The 25,374-nt window shown below is 34.5% G+C and overlaps 1 protein-coding gene across 2 annotated transcripts in view; it reads right to left on the bottom strand.

Annotated features, from left to right (window-relative positions):
* LOC134552179 (sodium channel protein type 2 subunit alpha-like) overlaps nt 1–25,374 on the bottom strand; it is a 66,478-nt gene that overhangs the window by 15,782 nt on the left and 25,322 nt on the right. For both annotated transcript variants that reach the window (XM_063400573.1, XM_063400572.1), the window contains 13 exons: nt 25,075–25,311; nt 21,620–21,683; nt 20,279–20,420; nt 19,270–19,476; nt 18,253–18,540; nt 17,223–17,603; nt 15,603–15,735; nt 14,558–14,796; nt 12,573–12,746; nt 11,322–11,678; nt 8,971–9,420; nt 2,491–2,608; nt 567–721 (listed from right to left, as the gene is read on the bottom strand). In XM_063400573.1, coding sequence (XP_063256643.1) covers nt 567–721; nt 2,491–2,608; nt 8,971–9,420; nt 11,322–11,678; nt 12,573–12,746; nt 14,558–14,796; nt 15,603–15,735; nt 17,223–17,603; nt 18,253–18,540; nt 19,270–19,476; nt 20,279–20,420; nt 21,620–21,683; nt 25,075–25,311 — 2,945 coding nt within the window. The remainder of the gene's footprint in view (nt 1–566; nt 722–2,490; nt 2,609–8,970; nt 9,421–11,321; nt 11,679–12,572; nt 12,747–14,557; nt 14,797–15,602; nt 15,736–17,222; nt 17,604–18,252; nt 18,541–19,269; nt 19,477–20,278; nt 20,421–21,619; nt 21,684–25,074; nt 25,312–25,374) is intronic.

The raw sequence follows: 25,374 nt of genomic DNA, 5'->3' as shown, positions 1-25,374 counted from the left end.
CATGAGAGAAACTACCCTGCACACACCAAGGTCAGAGAAGGAAGGGAAGTACATGGTGCTTGGAGCAGAGACCAAGACGTTATACAGCAAATCCTATGTCAATCAGCAACCAAAATGAACCCAAATATGTGAAGCACTAAATGTCACTAAGAACAGTATAAAGAAATTCAAGGATTCTTATGTAACAGTCCAGAAATACTGCAACTAAAACTGTAGCAAAAAATTAACTCAGAACGTGATGAATTCAGTATCTACTTTTGAGGACAATTTTTATTTGAAGTAGAATAATTTTTTCATGCATACATTTCCTTTTTCATGATTTTTATAATTTCTTAAACAAGATTTTTAGCATAATCCTTTTCATAAACACACACATCACCTTGAATTCATCAGAATTTTAATGTAATGTAAATTAAATGTAATACCCAAAATATTCTGGGAATTTAATTCCAAGTTCTTTTCAAAGACAACTTTGTGTTTATTCTTAATGATTACACGTGTTATAACATTAACTTTGATAGAACATTTTTATAGGTACTGTTTCTATGGGTGCTAGCTCTACTTACCAGAGCACCACTGCTGAGAAGGATCATGAAGACAATGAATGATTCAAACCAGTTGTGCTCTACTATCTTGTAACAGGTTTTTCGAAGGTTCCACCAGATTCTTCCTTTTGTGCTCTCCCTATTGCCTTTACAGCATTTAAATTTCTGTACACAGCCTAATAGCATAAAATTTAAGAAACAGTTGAAATTGTCATTATCCTGAAAAATCAAATCATTCTTAGCTAGCTCCTGTTCCATGCAGATCAAGCTACTTCCTGCTACTTATCTTTTCAATTTTATACTTCAGATATAGGAAAACTTGAGTGTACATGATTTTTTCTCTACTCTGAGTAAGTACAAGCTATTAGTAAAGGACAGTCATCTAATTGAGCTAATTTTCATTTACAAACACATTTAAAAATCTATATTATTCTGTTTATATACAGATAATTAAAGAACATATGCAAATTGTCAGGGAGTAGAAACAAAGAGCACACATAGCAACTTTCACTTGAACTTGTTTAAAAATACAGAATCTTCTTCTTTTAAAAGAACTTTTGCCTTTTAGAAAAGGCAATAAATAAATCAGACATAAATACTATTTTTACTATACTGAGGAACAACCAATGCTCCAGGGGCTGACTAAGGATACCTCTTTACATAAACAAATGTTTTAACAGGAGATTATGAGAGCTTTTCCAATGTGAGATAGATTTGTGGCAACTGTCCACAGAAATTTGCCTCACGTTGGAGACCTCCTCATTTTATCATGAGGCCTCAAGGCATTGTTAGCAATGAACCTCAGTATCTGCCTAGCCAAGAGTAGCCTCCTTAATTCTTTAAAAATTATTAATCCTAGAGAAACAAATCCAAGTTGACATCACCTTAAGGGGTCCCAAAGGCATTCTAGTTTTCCTGTTAAGTGTCACTAAGTTCGTATGTTACAAGTAAGTTACACTATATTTCAGTATCTCAGATGAAACCGCTGCCACTGTGAAGAACATGAACTACCTTACCTTCAACCACTCAAAATGTTCACATTATGAAAAAATGAATCTTATACCCAAGAATGAATTAGTATCACATAACACAAGGATAAGGAAGAATTATAATATATTGTCAAATCACTTGAGAAAGGTACATTTTTTTGTTGGATTTTTTGGCAAAGGACAAAAGTCCTAGCCTAAATCAAAGATGTCTGCAAAACAGTAAATTAAAAAGCATGGACAGGATAGGAGAGTTGATCCTGGACCATATTCTGTTCTGAATTATTTTACTCATTATTTAAAAGGAAATTAAGATCTGTAACATCACAGAAAACCAGAAATTCTTTCCTACATAGTAAAATTCAGTATTCCCCTAGAAGACACAGCTATACAGAACTAAAATAAATCAAAACATTTAAGGACATGCAAATTTTAACCCACAGAATATTTATATAGTCTCTCCCCCCATTAATGGTGTAAAGTCAACACAGCAAGTTTATTGTTTGAGTCAAAATTTCCATTGAATGATGGTGGATGACCTGAATCATCCACTGGATTGCTTTCTTGCACTAGGAAGCGACCATGAATAATCCCATGATTCCATTTTAAATTTCTCAGTGAAGTGAGCCAAGTGTAGGGTTTGATCTTGCAGATTTTAAAACTGACAAAGTAATTTAAATCAACAGAATTACTGTCTGCTGAGAATAAGTTTCTAGAATTGTGCCTAGTGATTATTTTAAAATATTATAAATTATAAAATACACACATACTGAACTTTGCTTTAACAAACAGTACTTCCTAGATATCAGTATTGCTATATACAACAGGTAAAATTATCATACCCTAAGACTCGATGAACTAGGATCCAGGACTGCTGTAGCAAATACCTCCCTTGAACTGCCAATGTTTATTGTAAACAAGCAAAATGTAATTGCTAGATCCAAATTTCATTTCCATACCTTCTGTAAAGCATGCCTGTAGTTCTGATGCTTTTTCTGATTCAGTTTCACTTTTTTCTTCTCCAAAAACAGCTAAATTAACTGTACTTCCTTCTGATGAGCTGGAAAAATCTAGCTTCTGAAAACAAAATTCAATTACATTTTTACTTTATTAATATTTATATTGTTAGAAGTGTAATGAACTAAACATGCAACACCATGTGCAAGTAATAAGAACAATAATTTTCACCAAAAATACAAAAAAACACCCACATGTAGCAGTCAATGCTGTTGAAATGTGCATAAATCGTCCACCTTCTATCTAGAGATTGCAGAGCATGGAATTTCAGAATTTGTAGAAAGTTAACTGTTAGCAAGTTGATTTGCTGATATATATTCTATTTATTTTGCTTTCTACCATTACTTTCTTATACATTTCAACTGGCATTAATTTGCATTCTTTTTTGCCAATGCACATATGTAGTACATTGTGCATTCTGAAACTACCCATTACTCTGGTACACATACCTGTACAGTCAACACCCAGAAATAAATTTTGGGTTTTTTAAAAAATAATTAATATTACATAAGTCACATTATTAAAACGATCCCCAAACATAAAAGCAAACACACACACACACACAAAACCCCCCATCCAATACAAGAATAAGCCTTAATATACTATTTTTTAATCAGCCTGTGTATGGCAGAGATCTGGAGATTTTAATGGAAGATGTGGTGTCCTGTACACTTTAATTAGGTATGAGTACCAAACTAAATCAGAGTAGTTTTGGTCACAGCATTCTCTGACATTTTACAGTGTTACTATCAAGAAGTATATAACATCAGTAATGAAGTCACACAAGTAAATGTCTGTAGGGAATGATGTAAGCACGTTTTATAAAAAACCCTTGGTTTTGTCAAATCGACACCACTTTTACTAATTTAGTTAAATTTTTATGATTAAGAGATATTTCAGAGAGAGAAATGCAGACAAATTACTATCCAAGTTGTATTTACACCTCAATTGTAAACTCTAAAAGGACAAGTTTTTTTTTTTTTGTGTTTGTGAAAGAAGACAGACAATATGATAACAATAAGTAACCTAGCATTCTGCATTAACTTTCATTAAAATGGTTTTGTTACATTTCTTACTTTGCTATTACTTTACAAACTGATTATCTGGAGTAGAGCTCCCATATTACTCATGTTAACAGTAAACATGTCTCTTCTTTTTCAGCAACATAATTTTAAAATAGCAATATTCACAGAAAACAACTTTTCCTATCATTACTTCTACTTAACCCAGGGATAGCACAATATGCCCTCCACAATTCCATTATTATGTTGCTTTCATCATTCCATGACATAGCATATATATTGCAAAATGTTGCAGTGGTGGTGAGTAAACTAAAATATGAAATTAAGTAAGTCAAATCATTAGTTTTAAAATATATACATTTTAAGAATAAAGAAGTTTTGTGTCATATTACTAATAAAAATTTAAAGCAATGTGAAGTACCCTGAGTAATCTGAACTGTAAGCTAAGTACACCGTTTGGGCAGACGACACTAATTCAAATGAAAGTATAAAAGATGAACAACCACAAACACAAAAGGAACTGAAAAGAATTAATGTGTTTAGAATGAAGTTATATATTTCATGGTAGAAGAATCTGAGATTAGAGCTTTTTAAAACTTATTTTTAATTACAAAAGTCAATTTTCTTTACACTAGAAATAAAACTAGAGATTCCATAAACTATTTTGATATAAATGAGGTGGTCTGGTTTCCTCTTTCTTCCACAGATGGTGTAGAGGATAATCCTACTGCTTGAAGAGTTACACATTTAATTAAACATTGGTTCTCTTTTTTATGTGAGGGGCTCATACTTTTCACTAAGATGCAGGTGTCAAACAACAACAACATAAAAAGTGTTCATAAAAAATCAATATGCATAGAAGAGTTTCTCCCTCTAATTAAACATTAGCAAGCTAGTTTCTTTGCTATTTCCAACAGAAGTCTTTGCAGAAGTGTAACTGATCTGGGGAATCACTCCAGGAAGAGGACTCTTAGGAAAGACAGAAATGCTCATCTTTCAAGTTGCAGGGCCCTTAGCTGCTGTTCAGTTCACTAAACAGAGGTAAGAAGGCCACGCTGTATGTACACTAAGCACTGGATTAAATGCATTAACTGCATTAAATGCATTAAAAAAAAGCATTGCCTTATTATGCAGGGGAGGGAAGTAAGATGAAGTGGCATCCAAATGAAAAAGATTGGTGCATTTTTCAGTCAAACAATTGGAAGCTCCCAGTTTACTGGTTTGCACGCTGCTCTTCGCTTGTCCAGACTCATGCAAGCAGAAGCCTGAGTTAGGAGCAGTGTCACATAATGATTATCCCTCAAATAAGACTCACTCCCTCATAACTGGGACCACTAGGATGGGATTTTACCACATTCCACTCTTTCCTACCAAAGTGCCTTTTCAAAAATAGCTTCAAAAAATCTCTAGAAAGATATTTTTCTATTCCTTTTTAACAGTTTACCGTGCCCTCGGACACAAAAAAAGACCTAAATACTTTCAATATATAATACAGTGCAAAAGACTACATGGACTATAATGCAAGATTCCACACCAACCATACAAAAAAAATTGTATTTGTAAAAGCATTATCTCAATGATTCCTAAACAGTAAAGAGTAGAACTATCAAACCACTGACAAGAGATCATCAGGAATAAAAAATGCATAGCTTGGTACAATTTAGCTAAATAAAAAACTTTGTGAGTTTTAGGGTTCTAGAGTTTCTGAATTTAGAGGTTTGGCAGTGTAGTAGTTCCTATTTTGTCTTTAAAAAAATTGACTTAATTTTACCCTTATCCGAGTTTTCCTATTTGATATTACTTTCTTGTTTGAACATCATTGTTTATATCGTTTTAAACCATCCAGATTTATTTAGACACCTGCATAGAAATTTTGATTAATGCTTTATGTTTGTCTTTATAAAAATAAAGCAAATGGATTAAGTTCACTAAGAAACAATTATTTATGATGAAGAACAAAACTTACATAAATGATTCCCTATATCCAACTTTGTAGACATGTATAAACTTCATGACTAAAATGTAACATATATGTGACATAATGTAACATATGTACATCCATATTCAAAGAAACTATGCATATGCATAAAAACTAGATTTGATTGTTCCTAGGCATGTATCTTTCATACTATATTTTAGCTTCTCTTCTATGGAAAAACTGAAATGTGAATTACAAAAATGTTGTGAACAAACACAAAACAATTTATATCAAAGATATAAACATTTTAGCATAGAAGTAACTGTATATATGTAATATTACAGAGGCATTGGTCAAATGAATGTGATCAGAAAATGTTCATAATTACATGACAGCTAAAAACATGGTACAACAGATGAACAGAAAATATTGAGAGAGGACAACCTTTCCACTGTTATAAAATCATAGGTTGTTCACCTCTTCTAATCTTGATAAGTGCTGACGCCTAATCATTCAGTTAACAATAATAAAACTTACAAAGCATGCAGGTTATGCCACAAAATAGTACAGAAAATACCAAAGATGTAACAAGGAGAGAAGAACATGTTGGTGTTGCCCTGAGTCATGCTGTGATGTGAGTCATGGGACTCAGCTTACAGAGCGGCTGCGCGTGTTCCCACTACATTGCAACATATGGGAAAAAAGGTATTGTAGCTGAGTATAGCATGCAGGCCAACCAATCTCAGAAGTGATCAAATATGTATGATTTGTTTAGGTAACCTGTGTAAACATGCTGACACGTTGCTCTGCCTGGTTTAAAAGCACCAGTCTTGACTGATCCAGCTGGATTTTAGTCCTGTGAGAAGAATGGTACGCAATGAAATTAAAATATGGTACCCTTGAAATTGTTTGAGTACTGGAAACAGAAGCGTGGATTCCTACTTACGTAAAATATGTGTTCTCTAGATATGTCACACATTTGTAAAACATAGCATTTTAGGTGTGGATTAGAGCTTTAAGCATAGCCAAATATATAACGGAAAAGGTAAGATCGGCAGAACACCTGCAGTTCATAGATGTATACTGAACTTGGGCCTGAATATAAATAACACCCCACAAACAAACAACCAAACCACCACCAAAAATTCCTTCACCCTCAAATCCTCCTCAGAAAAAGAAAAAAAGAAAAGAAAGACCCAAACAAAAAAGACATACAGTGACACCCACAGTGTGGGTATTTCAGCTTAGGTATCATTTAAGTGGTATTAACTAAACATTTAAAATAACAGAAATATATTTCTCCTTGCATTTCATTTTCAAGGTTATTCATGGTCTTCACTAGACGATAAATAAGACACATCTAGGTTCTTTCTTTTAGGAAAAAGCTGCAGGCAAAACAAAAAGTAAATCATACCATGTTAAACACAGAAATTTCTGCATAAGAAATTTTTTCCCAGCATCTTTGAATATTTAACTGAATGATTTTTTTTTTTAAATTCATATAGTTTAAGGTGCATTATGGATTGTAGCAGACATAGCAATAAAAACCAAAACCTCATGCTTAGTAATAAACCTGTAAGGTTCATTTGTCAATTGTCTTCTGGTATAAATCTGATTTCACTTCTTAGCAATGTCAAGGATTCATCAAACAATGTAGCCATGTAACAACTCCAACATCAACTGCTCCATTTAAAGGGGAAGTCTGAAGCGAAGAGCTGAACTAATCTACAAGATGAAAGACAATTTCCCTACTGACTTTGAACAAGTGTACGTAAAATTGGTAGGGGGGGATGCTGGGTTGTGTTAGCTTATGTATCTCCTGTGGTTGCCAGTTTTCCATACCTGAGCAAGTCAAAAATGATATTAGTTAACAGTATCTTATAAACAGCTAGTGCTTATGTATCATCTTGAATATCAGAGGTAAGAAGGCACAGATTCTGTCACTCAATTCTAAAATATACAATACTGAAGAATAGATGTCTTCAGCTGAAGGCTAATTTCCAGGCAAGTGGTAGATTTAAAATTAAATTACCCGGATTTATTAAATATTCCTTCCACAAAACCAAATTTTATTAAAACACTAGGAAATCCAGTATCCTTCAGTCAGGTTAATAATATGCAAAAGTTGTAGTAGCTATTCAACAAACATTATAGCTTCATTAGATAAAGCAGTTAATATTTTAAACAGGTTACTAATACTGTTTGATTTGCTTTAAAGAAGCTTCTCAACGAATCTACAGTCTTCTCAATTGAGTGGTCAATGTAGTATCTGCAGTAACACAATCTTCAAAAAGTAAAATCATGGAACAAATCAAGGATCAGGAAACAAGCTATTGAAATAACAAAAATAAGTGTAATACTACTGTACTCTGCAATAAAAGGAACACACAAAGAGTATGTTTTCACACCTTTCTAAATTCCACTACACCTCACTGGAAGAAACTTACTTTCTAAACTTTGGAAGTAATACTGGCAAATTAACTGCCAGTTCGAAACAAAACACCTGAAAACCTAAAAAGCCCACAATCAATCAGAAATGTCTCAGATTCATCAACTGAATGCCCCAAAACCAAGCACACACAACCCGCCCCCCAAAAACCAAAGCAATCCAGACTGGAGTACAGCTGTCTGCACAAGCGAAGATATTCTATTTATGTCCTCGTGTCTTCAGGTGCCAGAGGTGGTGATACCAGACACAGTCGGCTCGAGCCACAGATTGCAATCTGAATTTTTAGTCTCTTTCAAAATCCTGCCGAAATCCATGATTTTGCATTTCCCCTCAGACTGAAGCTGCTGACAAATGACTACAGTCCTAGAGCTGACCCAGTTTAAAATCCAGCAGTTGTCTTAGAAGTGACTGGTTTAAAACTCCCAAAAACAAGTAAGAAATTAATATTTTTTCATTCAATAGTTCTATTTTTTTTCCCTGAATTTTTAGTTGATACATTCACCTTATAATACAAACATTGGTCCTTGGCTTTCTCCCATCATTTTCACTTCAGAACATGAAAACTGTTGTTACTGCTCTTATTAGCTTGAGTCAGCACCTCTGTTAAGTTTATCCAGTAAAAGTAATGCTGATTTTCCTTAAAGAGTATTAATATTCTTTATTAATATCTTCTCTAATTTTTTTAAATAGCAGTTTACTCACGTTCGTAGTTCACAGAAACATTACAATTACAAAAACCCCAGTCTTTTCACACTGTTTATTCTGTACATACATACTTATTTCTCTATTCAACTAACAATTTGGTAAAGTTTGCTTTTCAAACATCTTTATAAATGGGTTCACATAAATTTACACAGTTCTTCCAGGATTTCTTACTCTCTAGAACTCCACTTTCCTACTTCAGATTATTGACTCTCTGTACAGTCCAAGAATCTTGAGTTACAATTGCATTTCTAAGCAGGAAGAATTACACCATGAAACAACACAGTTAGTATAATTCGTTCATTCAAAATATAAAATATTTAAATTTTACCTCCTTGCTGTCATCCAAATCTGAGTCACTGCTAAACTCTTCTGTATTCAGATGTTCAAAATCAGATTCTCCAGCAGCTATTGGTACTGTGACAGTAAGGCTTGGGTTGTTTATGAATGATGTATAATCATTGCCACCTACAACAGTGGCCATTCCATTTTCGTTTTTGTCATAGTTCGTATCTATCCTTGGTTCAGTGACAGTACAGTTGGAAATGCGATTTCTCTCATCATTCAACTGATCTGTTGCTGTCCTTTGATTTATAGCAGTTTGTTTTCCCAAACAAGACTTTCGGACACATTCACCTGCTCTTTTCTTCACATAATCTATTCCCTTCTGAATTCTTGCAACAGCAATCTGCAAGTTGTTCATTTCATTATTATCTTCTGTAGCAGCAAGGTTGTCTGAACTAAATGAACTCAGCAGCAAGGCCAGAAAAAGATTCAGTACCTAATTAAAAAAAAAAAAAAGCAAAGAAAACAGAGCTGATTTTTTTTTCATTTTTCATTCACTTGCTTCTTAGGAGCCCATTATGAACACAAGCTTTGTGTTTGCATTTACACTATACGATTCTGGAAGTACACAGTAAATAAAATGCAAATGCAATTTAAGCACAAGGCCTTCCCTACACCTCAGCAAAGGAGATTTTGTGGCTTTACATTGCTTATGTTTGTAGAAGGTCAGAAATTAATGATTCTTTGGTACTGTCTGAACAGATTCAACATGTTTACTTTTCAGGCAAACTGAAGCACTTTGATCTGTGGAGAAAACACATTTTCTATGTGCTGGTCCAAACTCACACAAACATTTTTTTGTATGTGACATAAAAAATGAGGAATGCACCCTGTCTTTTAACCCCAAGTCATCCTTTTCCCACAGCAAGAGGAAACATAAAACATATCAGTTATAAAAGCCCAGAGGTTACCAGGAACTCAAATGCCAAAGCAGCAGAGTACCAGCTCTTAAAATCTTCAGATCAGCTCTTCTATCAGCTTGGATGATATTAAAATAAAAAAAAATTAAATAAAATAAAAAAAAAAAGTGTTGGGAACACAGAAAGACAAATGGATAAAACAGCCCTGAACATACAGCAGGGATGTCTTCTCACATAAAAAGTTTTCCTGGAGCTATGGAATAAAATCAGAATATAGTAAACACTGTGGAAATATTCACATAGGTAGATACTTCATTGCACAATGTTCAATCTCCTGGTTTAGAAAACTAGTTATGGTGTTTAATCAAACAACTTCACAGTTCTCCTCACTGTAAGACAATAGATTTATAGAAAATCTCCTCACTGTAAGACAATAGATTTATAGAAAATCCTGAAGCAAGTGGCTGTGCAACTAGAAGCAGTGCTGGCTTGGTTTAAAGATACTTACCTTAGTCTTCTCTAGAAACTTTATTCCTAAAGAACACTTCCAAGGTGGCTAATTTAAAATCTCCTGCTACTGACAGTTCTTTAAAGCAGAGATGTAGAACAACAGAAGGAATGAGAAAAGCAGAGCAATAGGCAGAGCAATGAATGTCTTAAATACTGGCGAGTTAAAAGACATAAAACATTTAAAAGAGAATTTTATACTCATACAAACTAGCACAAACCTGATGCTTTCCTCTGAAAAAGAAAAAAGCAGATATAATACAGGCCATGTTAGAAGCATCTATAGAAAGATGCTTATTATTTACAAAATAGGAAGCAAAAATGTGAAGAAGCAAAAGAAAAACTGAAGTAATTGGATCTGGTTTTTTTTCTGCATAAAAACTTCCTTCTAATTCAAGTTTCCTTACTCCATTTGTGTAAAATGCTGGCTGTGCAGCAAGCAGGTCTCAAAATGGCATACATTTCAGAGTCTTAAGAGTGCAATTGCAGGCATTTAGACAGGAGAGATCAGAAAAAGTTTTTTAAAAAGGCCTGATAACCTGCCTATGTGTGACTGGAAGCAATGACTTAATTGGTTAGGGAGAAATGGCCCTGCTACAGCCTCTTCTGCAAATAGGAAACTTCCACCCTGGAAGTCCAACACTGGGGGTGCCTTTGCTCTTCTCTCCCTCTCCAGGTAACCAGGAGTAGTCCACAATACCCTGAACACTCGGTGTGGCACGATCTCATCCACATCCTCTGAACTGCACTGTGGGCCCTGAGGGGGGTCATCCTCCAAGCTGAGGACTCTAGATAGGATTTGAAATCTAACAAACAGAAAACTCCATTTCAAAACCCATACTCATAAAAAAAATCCAACATAATAAAAATTATATTTAAAAATCACATCTAGTAATACTTTTATAATTAATTAGTGGGTCTCTTACCTTTCATATTCTAAATTAACTGTAAAATTATTTTGGTTACATACCACTAGGTTTCCAATCACCATGACCATCATGAAAACAATAAGGCACATGGTTTGGCCAGCAACCTCCATGCACTCCCACATGGTTTCTATCCATTCTCCACACAGCACTCGGAATACAATCAGGAAAGAGTGGAAGAAGTCATGCATGTGCCAGCGAGGAAGTTCACAGTTACTGGAGATCTTGCAGACGCATTCCTTGTAGCTTTTCCCAAACAGCTGCATCCCAACCACAGCAAAAATGAACACAATGATGGCCAGCACCAGGGTCAGGTTCCCCAGAGCCCCCACGGAGTTGCCAATAATCTTCATCAGCATATTTAGTGTTGGCCAAGATTTTGCCAATTTGAAAACTCGCAACTGGAAAAAAAAAATATACAGGCATTATTTGCAGTAGTTACAAAAATGCTGTAAACATGACAGTGTATTACAAACTAGTGACTCTCAGCAACAGCAAAACGAAGAAACCTCAACATGATTCCAACAACCATGACTTTCACAACATTTCATGAAACCCACACTTTTAAAACATAAATTTTAGATTTTCCTCCTTTTTTTTTTTTTTTTTTTTTTTTTTTTTTTTTTTTTTTTTTTTTTTTGTGTGTGTGTGTGTGTGTGTATGTGTATGTTTTTGTTTTGGGTTATTTTTGGGGTTTTGGCCTTTTTTTGTTCAGTTTTTTTAGCACATTTATTCTTTTCCACATGAAAGAAACAGCACACTGGTTGTATTTGTTCACAGTGGATTCTGAACATGTTATACACTTTGGACATTACATGTAGAAACAAATTAAAATAAAAATATTTTTCTAATAAAATAAAGATTTTTTTTTTTGCTAAGGGGAAAAGAAAAATCAATCTTCTTAAAATTTATTAAACCCATGAATTTTATAATTCCTCCACTTTAAAAGAACACCTCTACCCTTCTTGCTATTTCCAGATATGAAAGTCAGCAAGACTACAAATGTTTTCTTCTTCTCAATATACACTAAACATATTTTACATTTCACTGAGCTTTACCCATTAATGTTTAAACAATTACAGTAAAATTACAGCTCTTTTTCTTGAAAGAATATTTGCTTCTGAACAATAAAATGGCACACAGTATTCAATGATAAATAATTTTTAAGACATGCCTGCAGAAATATCCTGTATTACTTACTAAAAAGTATACCTAATGCTAGAAGGTGTCTTATTTATATGGATAGAGTTGAAATACAAACATAATTCATTAATTAATGCAGACATATTGTTTACCAATCTGAATGATCGGAGAACGGATAATCCATCCACTTTTGACAAAAAAAGCTCCACCAAACTAAGAGTAACTATAAAACTATCAAAAATATTCCAGCCAACTTGGAAATAATAGAAAGGATGCATGGCAATTATCTTGAGAACCATTTCTGCTGCAAAAATTCCAGTGAAAACCTGAAGAAAAAAAATTTATTGTTACTTTATGGATGAATATGAAGAAGTCAAACTAGCAGATAAGGAACAACTGTAGTAAGAAATAATATCCCTCTTACAGCAGGATTGTTAGTAAGCAAAATTATCACAGGTTGAACCTCACAGAGAAGGTAAGTGGCAACATCAAAATGAGCTGTAGCATAAATATGTAACATCAGTTAAAGCTAAGATACATTTAGTGTCTACTGAAGAATAAGCTATTGCTAACAGGCCTTGCTTCCTCCTTATATCTACCATCCATCCAATTCCAGGAACTTTCCCCACCAAGATAATACACTTGCTCTTGTTAGAATGGAAGCTGCTTCAACAAAGGTGTGCGGGAAAACATGGATTGGTCATAAATTGGAGTGATGTACTATTAATGAAGTCTATATAAGAACTCACAAGTAAGCTTATCTTCTCTAACTGCCAAAAAAAAGGTCAATTGTGACAAGGCTTGCATTTGAAGTAAACTCCTTTCTGACTCTGAATGCCTCTGACATCATCTGAAGCAGAAGGCAAAAAACACCTCTGAAATAAATTCATTGTATTTACTGATATATGATAACCAGTATCTATAAAACTGCATAAATTACTACCTTTTACAAGAAAGATGAAAAAGAGTTCAAGAAAATCAGAACCATTTTACAGTCTTTAAAAAGTAGGGCTAGAGTCCAAAAAGGAAGAAAGCAAGTGCTGAAAGTATACCAGTGGCATAGTGGCATATTGGCTGACTGGGAGCACACACAAATTCTTGGCATGAAGGAACACTTACACTCACACATCCTAAATTACTCCCTTACATAGGAAAGGTAGAAATGGGAGTTTCCTGGGAAAAAAGCATTGTGTCCATACACACGTGATCACAAGACAGCCCTCTGACACAACCTCTGATCCTCACCTGTCTTCCCTATCTCTTCCTCAAAAACATCCTACATATATTTTAAGCAGCAACATGAGATATTTATCTGCCACAGATAATGATCGCTAATTCCAGGTTGAGGTGAAAACACTGAACTGTATCTGTGTTGACTGAAAATACCAGCATACAATTTAAATGTTGACACATTAACTCTGTACTTAAGTCTGAGTATGTTACCAACTTGCATTAGAATTTCACATAGTCTAATAATCAAATTGTTTTATTATTTTTCTACATCATAATCACCAGAATAACTACTTAGAATAAGCATAGGTTAAGAAGAATAACATATCTGTATTATTGCTGTTATAAACCAAACAAAGCTACCTCACCAAACTCGACCCACAGACTGTGATCACTAAGGAACAAAACTCAGCTGAATCAAGAGATTCAGAATAGGTCACACATTCCAAATTCTTATGGTCTAATCAAATAAATGGTCTTTAAGGAAATAAAAAATCTACACACAGAAATAGCAGTGAAAAATAATAATCCAAAATAGCATTCAGCTCTTTTGTTGGGTTATCAATAAACACTATACTACACTACACTAAAAAGGATCTAATTCAGCTCCTACTTCTTTTTGTAATACTAACCAAAAACAAGTCAGATTTCTTTCATGTAATTCAAGTGCTGGTTTTTTGGAAACTCTATGGAAGAAGTTGTAATACAAAAATCAAATTTTAAGATACAACATCTCTCAAATACTTTTATATACAACATATTCCAAATGGTATTTTAGACTATTTTTAGTACAATTAAACCTTTAACATTTATGTTCTAGGAGGACAATAAAAACAATAAAAGCAATTCTATTCGAAAGAGAAACCAGGTTCCAACTGTATAAAATGTTATAGATTAAAGGACTTACCAGATTTCCTACTGTAAGTACAGTTTCAAAATGTTTCGTCATTGGATAATGTTCCATGGCCATAAATAGTGTGTTTAAAACTATGCAAACAGTGACAGCCAGATCAACAAATGGATCCATTACAATAAATTCAACTACACTCTTCACTTTTAACCAGGGCTCACAACAATCCCAAATTAAGAAAGTGCGGGCAAACTTATCCCAGCACGGTGGACATTTTCGTCTGGATCCTTCAAGTTCTGGAGAAAAAGAGAAATTTCTAGCAAGTTTTGGAGAAAGTGAAGATAATTTTTTATCTGCTTTTTCAGGTTTTAATCTTTACACCTAGAACCACTAAGGACACTTGGAGGAACATCCTCAGATTTCCAGGAACTTAATTTATTGTTTCTGACATAAAACGTTTTAGAAGACCAAAAGGAAAACCTCAGGTGTTCTGAGCAACTAATTTAAAAACTTGTCTATTTTTAATAATGGTCTTGTTTAAACAAACCCAAAGAAGCCATAAAAACTATGCTTATGATTAGGGATCAGTAAAACTTTACTTCAAAGTCCTCTTAAATGTCTAAATACTTATTTTCAGGAAAAAATAACATTAATAGGGTTTTGAAAATTATTCAAGCTTTTTTTCATGATTTTCACTAGTAGTCATTCCACTGTTCCAAGGAATCCTTGTACAAATTTTCTTCTCCTTATTAATTAAAGCCTGGCCTTTAATTTTCTCCAATATTTTTATGGTATAGTTAGTACAAAATGTATCACAAGGCATTTCTTCCAATAACTGCATTGTTAAGCATAAATAACTAGCATAAAACACATACATATTATCTGTTTTAATTATAATGAGTTTTTTACATCAGCCTGCTTATTAGATTCCTTCTTTTCTTTTTTCACTATGTACACGCATTTTTTTCTTGTTACTCAATTTATGTATTTGAAATGGATACGTATTTTTTCTCTTCTGTATTTGCACTGTGATATAATAGCTTAAAGCAAGTCTAAAACTATGTAAAGAAAGAAAGTTCAAATATCTACAGTGATAGCACACCTTCCATTCTATTTGTGATAACATCAGCTAGACTCATGGCCCTTTCCCTTAAATCGGGACCCTCCAGCAGCTCCATTGGTATTTGATACGAGCTTGTACGTCTGTTTCTTATTTCTATTTCTGTGGTAGTGCTCTATAAAAAAAACAAAGAAAGAAAAAAAAGGTATGTGTATTAAATTCAACTTTAGAAATACTGTGATGTTTTTAAAATTATTATTTTCAACATATACCTCCTAATACTATTAATACTTATAAAACATTAACAAAAACATTTGGATACTTAGTTCCCATATTTCCATGGAATTATACTCAAATAACATAACTCCACTTCAGAAACCAAGAAATTCTGCAGGGGGCTACAGCCAAGAAAACAAAGCAAGACCAGCAGAAGTTGGGTAAAAAAATTTTCCCGTTCTCAGTTCTATACTTTGTGTACCAATATTTCCGTTCTAAACTATTTCGTTCACAAGATACTTCTAACAAGTGATTAATGGTAGGAAGATTCTGCAGCAATAACTATTCCATAAAAGTAAGTTTCAAAGAATAGTTTTGATCTCTATACTCATTCAAAACTCATTTAAATTATATATTGTAAATTGAATTGTTATCAACTCTCATTTATTTTATGCATTTCAACTGAAGAAACAGCATCGGTTATTTACTGACTTTACTGATCCCACGAATGAATGCTTGTTTTACATGATTTTATTTTTAAAAATGAAAGCTGTGTTATAACTTTAGTACTGAGCACACCTGACTTATGAAGAAGTTTTGAATGCATAAGGATGGGTAGATTTTTTAAAAATACATTAAATAAATGCATGAAAATAAAAGTATAATAAACTGCAAGAAGATTATAACTGGAAGGCATCCGGCTGATAACTGCAAGAAAGCTGGCTGATGTACTTGCATGTGCTGTGACCCATATAGAAATTTCTGTTTCAGTAAAATGACATTTTTACGAAAAAACATGCAGATTTCTCTGCTCCATTCCTGAAGCAGACTGAGGCAAAAAGAAAAACCAAGCAGAATTATTATGTTTTGCTGTTTTGGGGGTTTTGTGGTTTTTTAATTATACCCTGATCCCAGGCTGTGAGCAACTCAGATAGTCTTTGAAACCCAGGAGGAATAAATGCTTTCAGAACTTTTAAAATATCAACATAATCTTAAAGACTATGCTATATTTGCACAATACCCAATGTGTGAACAAGGGAGAAAAGCAAAATGAACATATTACTGACAGAGAATCAGAAAATACGCTTAAAAGGAGGCTAAAACCATAAAGAAAAAAAATTAAGTAATCTAATAATGTACAGGAAGCTGAAGAGTTGAACATCCTATTCTGGGCTCTAAAACAGCCATGGAACATTACTAATCTGATTCATTAAGCAGATGTATGCATATCCTTGCTTTCAGGTATGTAAACCCTTGCTACTTCCTTCTCTTTCATGCTTTAGCCTCTCACTTTTGACCAAATCAATTCAAACCCATTTCATTACAGTAAGATCTGCAAAAGCATTCACAACTTCCCGTCCATTTTCAAAGGAATAATTTCATCGAAACATTTTCTACGCAATAAATAAAGGTCATGAAACCTGGAGTAATTTATAACTTTCTTACACTGCCATCAGTCGTTGGTTTATCTATTATCACCTCTGGCAGAAGTTGTCCAGTAGGGGTCAACAGACCTGGAGGTCCATCCACCAAGGAAACCACTCCATTGCAATCCACAGTACTGTGCATCTTCCCATTGATTGGGAAGACTGTCAGCATCCTGGATGACCTACTGCCCTGGCTAATGTTACTGCTGCGCCGTTCCCCGTGCCTGCGCGGCAGAAACAGAGAACCTCTTCTGCTCAAATTATCCTCAAACGTGCTGTGCTCATCGTCAGCAAAGTCATTTTCAGATCCTCTCTCTCTTCTGTAGTCTCTAAAATTGAAAAAACTTGATCTGCTACTAGGCCTGGGAGAAAACAGGGAGCCATGAACACTCAGCAAAGACTGCAAAGGAAACATAAAAAACGATAGTCTGAAGATTATAAGTATACAAAATGCATGTCAGTGTATAAGAAAAACAATAATGATTTATATTCCCCAGGAATTTATCAGTGTTATCTTTAACACACTGCCTTGGGCTGATCTCAAAGATGCATTGTAGGTGAAAATGAACTGAATGGGTAAATTTACAGTGCACCTAAACCAATAACTGGAGAGAAAAAAAATAACATGTATAAACCCATAGAAGTTTCAATCTCTGCTTTAAAGAGAAAACCCAAGATTTCCATGAACTCAAATGATCCACATAGACCATGCATTACATTAAAAGCTATCAGTACCTTTAGTCTTCTAAGTTTCATACATTATACTTAAAATTTTGCTTTTATGAATTAAGAAGGCATTTCTATTTCAGATTAACTAGGAAAATGCAATGCTGCTGCGCATGTTAAGGTCCCAATTAATAAAGTGAGAGAGAACAAAACACTTTTTTAAGGTACACTCTAGAAAATAATACCAATAGTAAGTTGGTATTTAAGAGAATGCTACACTATTCTTCCTTTGTTACCTTACATCACAAAGTTGCAGTGAAGTTTATTGGATAGGACAGTAATCTCACAAAATCTGAAAATGGCAATTGAATTACTCACAGTACCTGGTGGGGTGATGTAAGTGGCTTCCCATAAGTTAGTTTGTTTCCATCAAAAGAAAAATGGAAGTCTTTCCTTTTGATACTGCCATCTGATTCAGATTTTGGAAGCTTCTCATCTTTCATGTCATCCTCTTCTCCAGAGAGCTCTCTCTGCCTTCTTTTCTTCCTTCTATTTCTCCTTTCTTTGGCACTTTTTGAGCTAAGCTTGGATGCATCTGAAGAACTATCTGAGGGTGCAGCATTCCCACTTTCACAGCTGTACTCAGTCATCTCTGCTGCTGCTGCTATTGCCTGCCACAGCAATTATTTAACAAGATGCTTTATAAATCACATCATTTTTAAGAAGGATATAGCCCTTATTACTAAGATTTGTATCAAATTACTTCTAGTAAATAGCATAGTTGGATTTGTGCAAAACTACAAATGAAATTCTGTATATGAATGGAATTCGAATTGACTTCTATTTTGCATCCGTATCATGAAGTCAGCCCGCATCTTCTGAAGCCACAAAGTACATTAGAAAATATTTGAAAATTAATGGATTTATTAATTAGACTGAACACAACAGCAAACAAAAGAGCTAAACAAAGTCACACTTCAGTCTGTATTAATTTAATAAACTAATCCTAACTTTTATTTTAAGTAGCTTCCTCCAGTCTTTGGTTCACTGGTAGCTGCACAACTAGTAAAAAATGAATCAGAAATCTATAGATGCCAGTATTTTCCACTCTAATCATGGTTTGAAAAGTATTGAAATTATTTCTAAGGGGAGAAAAATCATCATGACAGTTTACTAGATACTACTCCAAGATATGAGAGATTTATTTAAAATTGTTATTCTGATTTGGAGATTACTCTTTGTTCTCAGTTCAGACATTCATTAACACTTCGTAATAAAGAAGCATAGAAAAAGCAGTCTAAAGTATTTTTGAGGTACTTTAAAGAATGGATTTTTTAAAATATGTGAATTCAATTGTTTTCTTTTAACATGCAAAGGAGCCCACTAAGGCTAGAAAATACCTGAGCTTCTTCTTGCTGCTTCCGCAGTTGTTCAAGCTTTAGCTTAAGGTCTGCCTCCCTCTGCTCTGCTTCAACAATAGTTGCCTGATTTTGCTCTTCATAGGCCATGGCAACCACAGCCAAAATCAAGTTAATCAAATAGAAGGAACCCAGAAAAATCACCACAACAAAAAATATCATGTACGATTTTCCAGCAGCCCGTAGTGTCTATAAGAGGAGAAATCAACCAGTTGGTGAAGAAATGCATCAGTTCTACAGTTCATAAGCATTAACGACTTTGAAAAGTGCAAAATACTTTGTTGGTTTTCCTCCTGTAGTAAAATCATACAAGTTTTCTGAATTACAAATTAATAAAAAAAAGGGGCATTCTTGTATGTGAAAAACATGCCTAAGGATCATTCTGCTTTGTGACAAATCTCTTTCAATGCCTAATAATCTTGAAAAATATGTGGGATCAGAGTTATTAATGAAGTCACATATCACAGGTTGGAGGCTTAGAATGCTTACCATGTATTAGCACGCTTTCCCTTTGAAATAATCAAATTAATTAAAAATGGCACAATTGATTAGATAATTAGAAGATAGTATTTATTATAATTAAAATATTCGCACACACCATATAATGAAAAACTACTGTAAGAAAGTTAATTTATATCAAGTCATGCATTCTAAGTTATAAAAAATAGGATTAAGGATACTGAAATTAAGGTTCAGGTTTTGCTGTTATGAAGTCTTTTTACAATTTAAACTCAATATTGACGTTTTTGAAACTAGCATGAGGCTAGTAAAAATTAAATTAAGGATCAGAAAACCCCTTATGTGCCTCTTTAGAAATCATGGGAGAATCTGTATGAAGTGTCCATGTCTGCTTAGTTTTTCAACTGAATTTGCTTCCTTTGATAAATTTTAATAGCTAATAGCAACAGTATGTAATATAAATAAGAATGGCCTTTCCATTATTGATTTGGGGCCAGTAATACACTAACCACGATTTTTGAAATATACTCACCAACTGATAAAGATTTTCCCAATAGTCCTGTGTCATCAGTCGAAACAGTGACAAGAAAGCCCAACTGAACGTATCAAAGCTAGTATATCCATAGTTGGGGTTTTTACCAGCTTTCACACAGACAAACTCTTCTGGGCATTTACTAGGAGAAGGAAAAAATAAAAAGAGGCAAAAAAATCCATACACAAATTTCATATAACATCTCTTTTTTTAAGTTATTATTTCTTGAGCTTCTTATGAAGCTTCATCTGTGGAGTGTGTGCTGCTATTCATGGCTTAAAACAATCCAAAAATTAGTGAGGAAATTAAAAGTGTGTTATATAAAGAGCAATCCAGAGAGAGCAAACAAGTAATTCCAATATTTCCTATTTCCTTTCACAATTTTAAACAAAATAAAGTTCATTATCAACAGTTTGATATTACCTCTGCAGCTATCTCCTAAATGAAAATAATATATGTACTTAACAGAGAGATTTCAATAGGTGGATATTTCCATGCAGAAAAGAGATAGCACACATTTTATGCTGAACTTTGTCTGTCATTGAGTTTGGCTACCAGATTTCTTGGCTTCTTCACATCTGTGAGCCTAACTAGGAAATTCTATCAATTTTTCAAGAGCAAATACCAGCACAAGGCTATTTTTATCTTGTGAAATTTTTTCATACTGTTTTTGAGAGCAGGTGACACAATCTTGATTTCAAGTGTAAACACACTGTTTCAATTAGAAGATTTCTTTTCATGTATGTCTATTTGATGTGCATTCATACACATACATAAAATTATCTCACAGTTACATATATAAGTTTACAAAAATTACACAGTTACATATAAATGTTTACAAAAATAGTTTGACTATGTGTGTTTTAAAGCTGTTACCAACCAAAACCAAGGGATGGACTGATAATTCATAAGCAAACAGAATTATGTGATTTTATTACAAAAGCAGTCATAGAAAGAGAGCAAGACACTGCCATGCAGCTGCCAGATAGAGGAAGCCTAAAGATGTCTTCCCAAAATCTGATCATGAGTCTCAGTGCTTCATGCCTTCCTTAGGGTTGAGAAATGGCAGGGAACACATGATAAATAATGTTATGTCATTGATAACACAAGGTCTACCTGCTAAATGGAATTTTCTAGCTACATATGAACTTTTGAAGAAATTTCCAGCAAAGTATTTTGTCGTTTAATATTTTTACTCATATAAGTGTCTAGCTACTAAGAACAATGACCATATTGTTATTGACTGTGATGTTAGGTAACCCGATTAGCTTTTTAAAGTTTAGATTGATATCTCTGACATGTTGTTTAGACAGATAGTATGTAATTTTCAGTGTACCTTACCCTGCATCTGAGCTATTGCCACAAAGCAGAAAATCCTGTGCTCCTTCTAAGCGATAGAAATGACCTAAAGGGAAAAAAAAAAAAAAAAAAGGAAAAAGAAGTAATGAAGTAATATTTACAAATGAAAGGAGTTTTGTCTGGGTTTATTTTGGTGAGGATGAACCTATGTTCAAGTCATCTTGTTTTGAATGTTGATAATCTCCCATTAATGCTTTCCCAACAGTGGGTTCAAATACTGGCAGAATCATACAATTTCTTGGATTGGAAGTGACCTCAAAGATCATCTGTTTCCAAAACCCCTGCCATGGGCAGGAATGCCATTTAATAGATTGGGGCCCCATGCAACCTGGCCTTGAACGCTTCCAGGGATGTGGCATCCACAATCTCTCTGGGCAACAAAATAAAAACACATTGCAAAAATAAAATCCTAGAACACTGATTAGAACATAAATCATATATTCTTTTCTTGAGTCACTGCACACTGAATACCTTTCCAAAATAGATAAGAGATAAAAAATACAAAACTTAAACTCTTATTCAGTAAGTACATTGGAATCAGACAAAGCCTATCTCCCTTTAAATGGAACTTATTATAATGGCTTTCTGGCAGTTTTGAAGTCAGAGCACATCCTGTGACTATTTCACATCCTGGGAAAATATGAAGGCAGCATTTAAAAAGAAGACAGGTGTTCCAATTACAATGTTCTACCAGCTGTTGTACTATAAACTACTCCACAGAATTGTTCTTTTAATTACACAGTGGTAGCCTTCAAAAAAAGAGAAATACATATTGTTATTAATGATTAACAATTGTGCCATCCTTAAAATAAAAATAAAAATAGAAAAATAATACAGTGAGAAAGATAATAATGAATTACTGAAGAAGTTTATAAGAGTGAGGGTAGACCCCATTCAGTGGGACCTAAGCAAACTGGAGAAACAGGCTGACAGGAGACATGTAAAATTCAGCAAAGACAAAGGCAGCTGTGTATCTGGGAAGGAAGAGGCCCTTGCAGTGAGACAGGCTGGGAACTGACTGGCTGACAACAGCTCTGCAGAAAATGTACTGGGAATTTGGCAGGACAGAGAGCCAGGAGAGGCTGTCAGCAGTGCCCCGGCACTCAAGAAGGGCAGCAGGAACAGAAAGCCAGCTCACAGAGTGAGGGAAGTGACTGCCCCCTCAGCTGTGCACTCATTAGACCACACCCAGAGTACTGAGTCCAGGCTGGGCACCACAGTGCCAGCAGACATGGATAAAGTGGGGCACTGGGTCACCAAGGTCATGAGGGGGCTGGAGCACTCCCCATGTGCTGAGAGGACAAGGAACCTGCACATGTTCAGCCCGGCAAAGCGAAGGCACTGGGGGGAGTTGGCAGAAAGCATCCAGTAACTACAAGGAAGTTATCGAGGGGACAGAGACAGGTTCCTCTCAACTGTGCATGGCAGAAGAATGACAGATAGCAGGCATAATTACAACAAGAGAGGTTCTGACTAGATATAAGGAGAAACCTTTTACCATGAAGCTAGCTGGGCACTGAGATCTGGAAAAGAGACAAAAATCTGGAAAAGTACTCTTATCTCAACTAAATCAATCTGTTGTCATTCTCACCTGATGATCTCGATGTACCTTCCAAGCTGAAAAAGGTTTTGGTTTTCATAGGGTAAAAACCTACTGTATTTAAATAGTCAGAAATAGCCCATAATATCTGAACATAGGAGGATTCTAAACTGAGCATTTAAATACAGTGATGCCAAAATCTACCATTCAAACTGAGTATTTATACTGCAGCTGACAATTCATGATACAAATGATTAAGAATAGTTATATAAGAAAGGAGGAATACGAACACAACCAGACCAAACAGCCTTGTCTGCATCAGCACTCTGTAGACTCCCAAAAAAGACAAAACATGTAGCACGAAATGCAACTGATACTCTGGGAATTTTTATTTCTTTGAGACTGCCACCTAGTGTAAACTGGAAATAGAGAATCTATGTACTGTGTAATCTGTATCTGAAGTGAGAATTCACAAATGTTCTGCAGCATGTAAACTACCAACCAAAATTGCCCAAAAGCCCCACCTCACCAATCCATTTTCACTCCATCCCTTTTTAGGTACATAAACTAGCTAAAATGATACATTTCACAGAAAACACGGTCACAGAATTTCAACAATTCAGACCTATAGAATAATAATCCAAAAATGCAGAAAACAGCAAACAACTTTAATGTCCAGGGTTAAAAATAGGAGAAAATCTGGTTCATCAAAACTCAGCCTATAACTTTATATTCCTTTACTTTTTGTGAGAGTCACTGAGGAGGAAAGTTAGCATCCATTATCCTATAAATTTGTTTTTACTTATATACACTACTTTTACAATTAATCAATAAGCAGTGCCCTGTAAATCCACTTCTAGTACAAACCCACACAGGAAAACCGATTTTTGGTAATTAGAGAGGTTATTATACTGCATCTCACAGCTCATTGTGTATTATAACATTACTCATGCTATCACTTAAAAAGACAGAAATATAACACATAAGCATCTGCATGTTTCTGAACCAGCCTGGATGTTGTCTCTTCAGTTTACAGAATTAAGCCTGCTGGAAAATATCTGGATAAAAATTTATTTTTCAGTCTCAAGCAAGAAATCCTAAAGCTGAATACCATCTCTTTTCCTACTAGGATCTCAGCCTGCCTGGGGAGTTGTATTATAAGTGAAACTAATTGGTTTGTTACTTCTACTAACAATAAAAGCACATCTTAACTAGGCTCTCATAATTATCTAGTGCTTCTCTGTCTTCTTTATGCCCTACAGACACAAAAAGAGCCTAAAAGAATTGGTTTTGTTTGGTCTTGAGAAGACTAGGAAGGGAGTAGGCTGGGAGGGAGGGATGCATGAACATCTTCACTCTACCTACAAGTATGACAAGAAAGACTGTAATGAAGATGGAGCCTGACTCATCTCAGGAGTGTACTCTGGAAAGATAAGAGAAAACTAATAGAAGTTTGTGCATAGGAAATTCTGAAATGTTATTCCAGAAAGTTTCTCTGAGACTGGTCAAATGCTGGCACGTGCTGCCCAGACAAACCTGTGGCATGTCAATCCTTAGAGAGACTAAAAACTTGACTGGAACAAAGGGATTGAGCAGTCTGCTCTAACTGAACCTACAGCTCAGCAGCAGTTGGTCTGGACTGTGGAGATCCTGTCCAACCTGCATGATTCTGTCATTCTAAAACTAATCTAAGCCTCTACATACATTTCTAAGTGCAGTTAACGGAAGGAGAAATCACATCAGCATGAGTTTGGGATGTAATATATACAAATTCTCATTCTTTGCCATCCAATTTAATTGGTTTTTTATCTTTATTCTGCAGTATAAAACAGTTATCTTGTGATTGTGTGTTGGTTTATATACAAAAATTTTACCAAGTTACAACAGTGTTTCTTACTTTCTTCATTAATGTACGCTGCCCAGTCAAATTCTGTACCATTAAAGTATGGAAGTACATATTTTTCAAAAGCTGTTGTATTTTCTGATGGCAAGAACAGGCATTTATTCTTCAAGTTGCCCATGAACAGCTGCAGTCCTATCAGTGCAAATACACTCAGGCAAAATACAGTCAGGATCATCACATCTGAGAGCTTCTTCACAGACTGGATTAAGGCGCCAACAATTGTCTTCAAGCCTGCAAACAGAGGCAGATTTTTATTATAATATTAAATAATTAACTAAGCTAAAATGCAATGTA

This window comes from Prinia subflava, chromosome 6, assembly GCF_021018805.1.
Source record: "Prinia subflava isolate CZ2003 ecotype Zambia chromosome 6, Cam_Psub_1.2, whole genome shotgun sequence".
NCBI lineage: Eukaryota > Metazoa > Chordata > Aves > Passeriformes > Cisticolidae > Prinia > Prinia subflava.
This window is presented reverse-complemented; position numbering and strand designations above follow the sequence as displayed.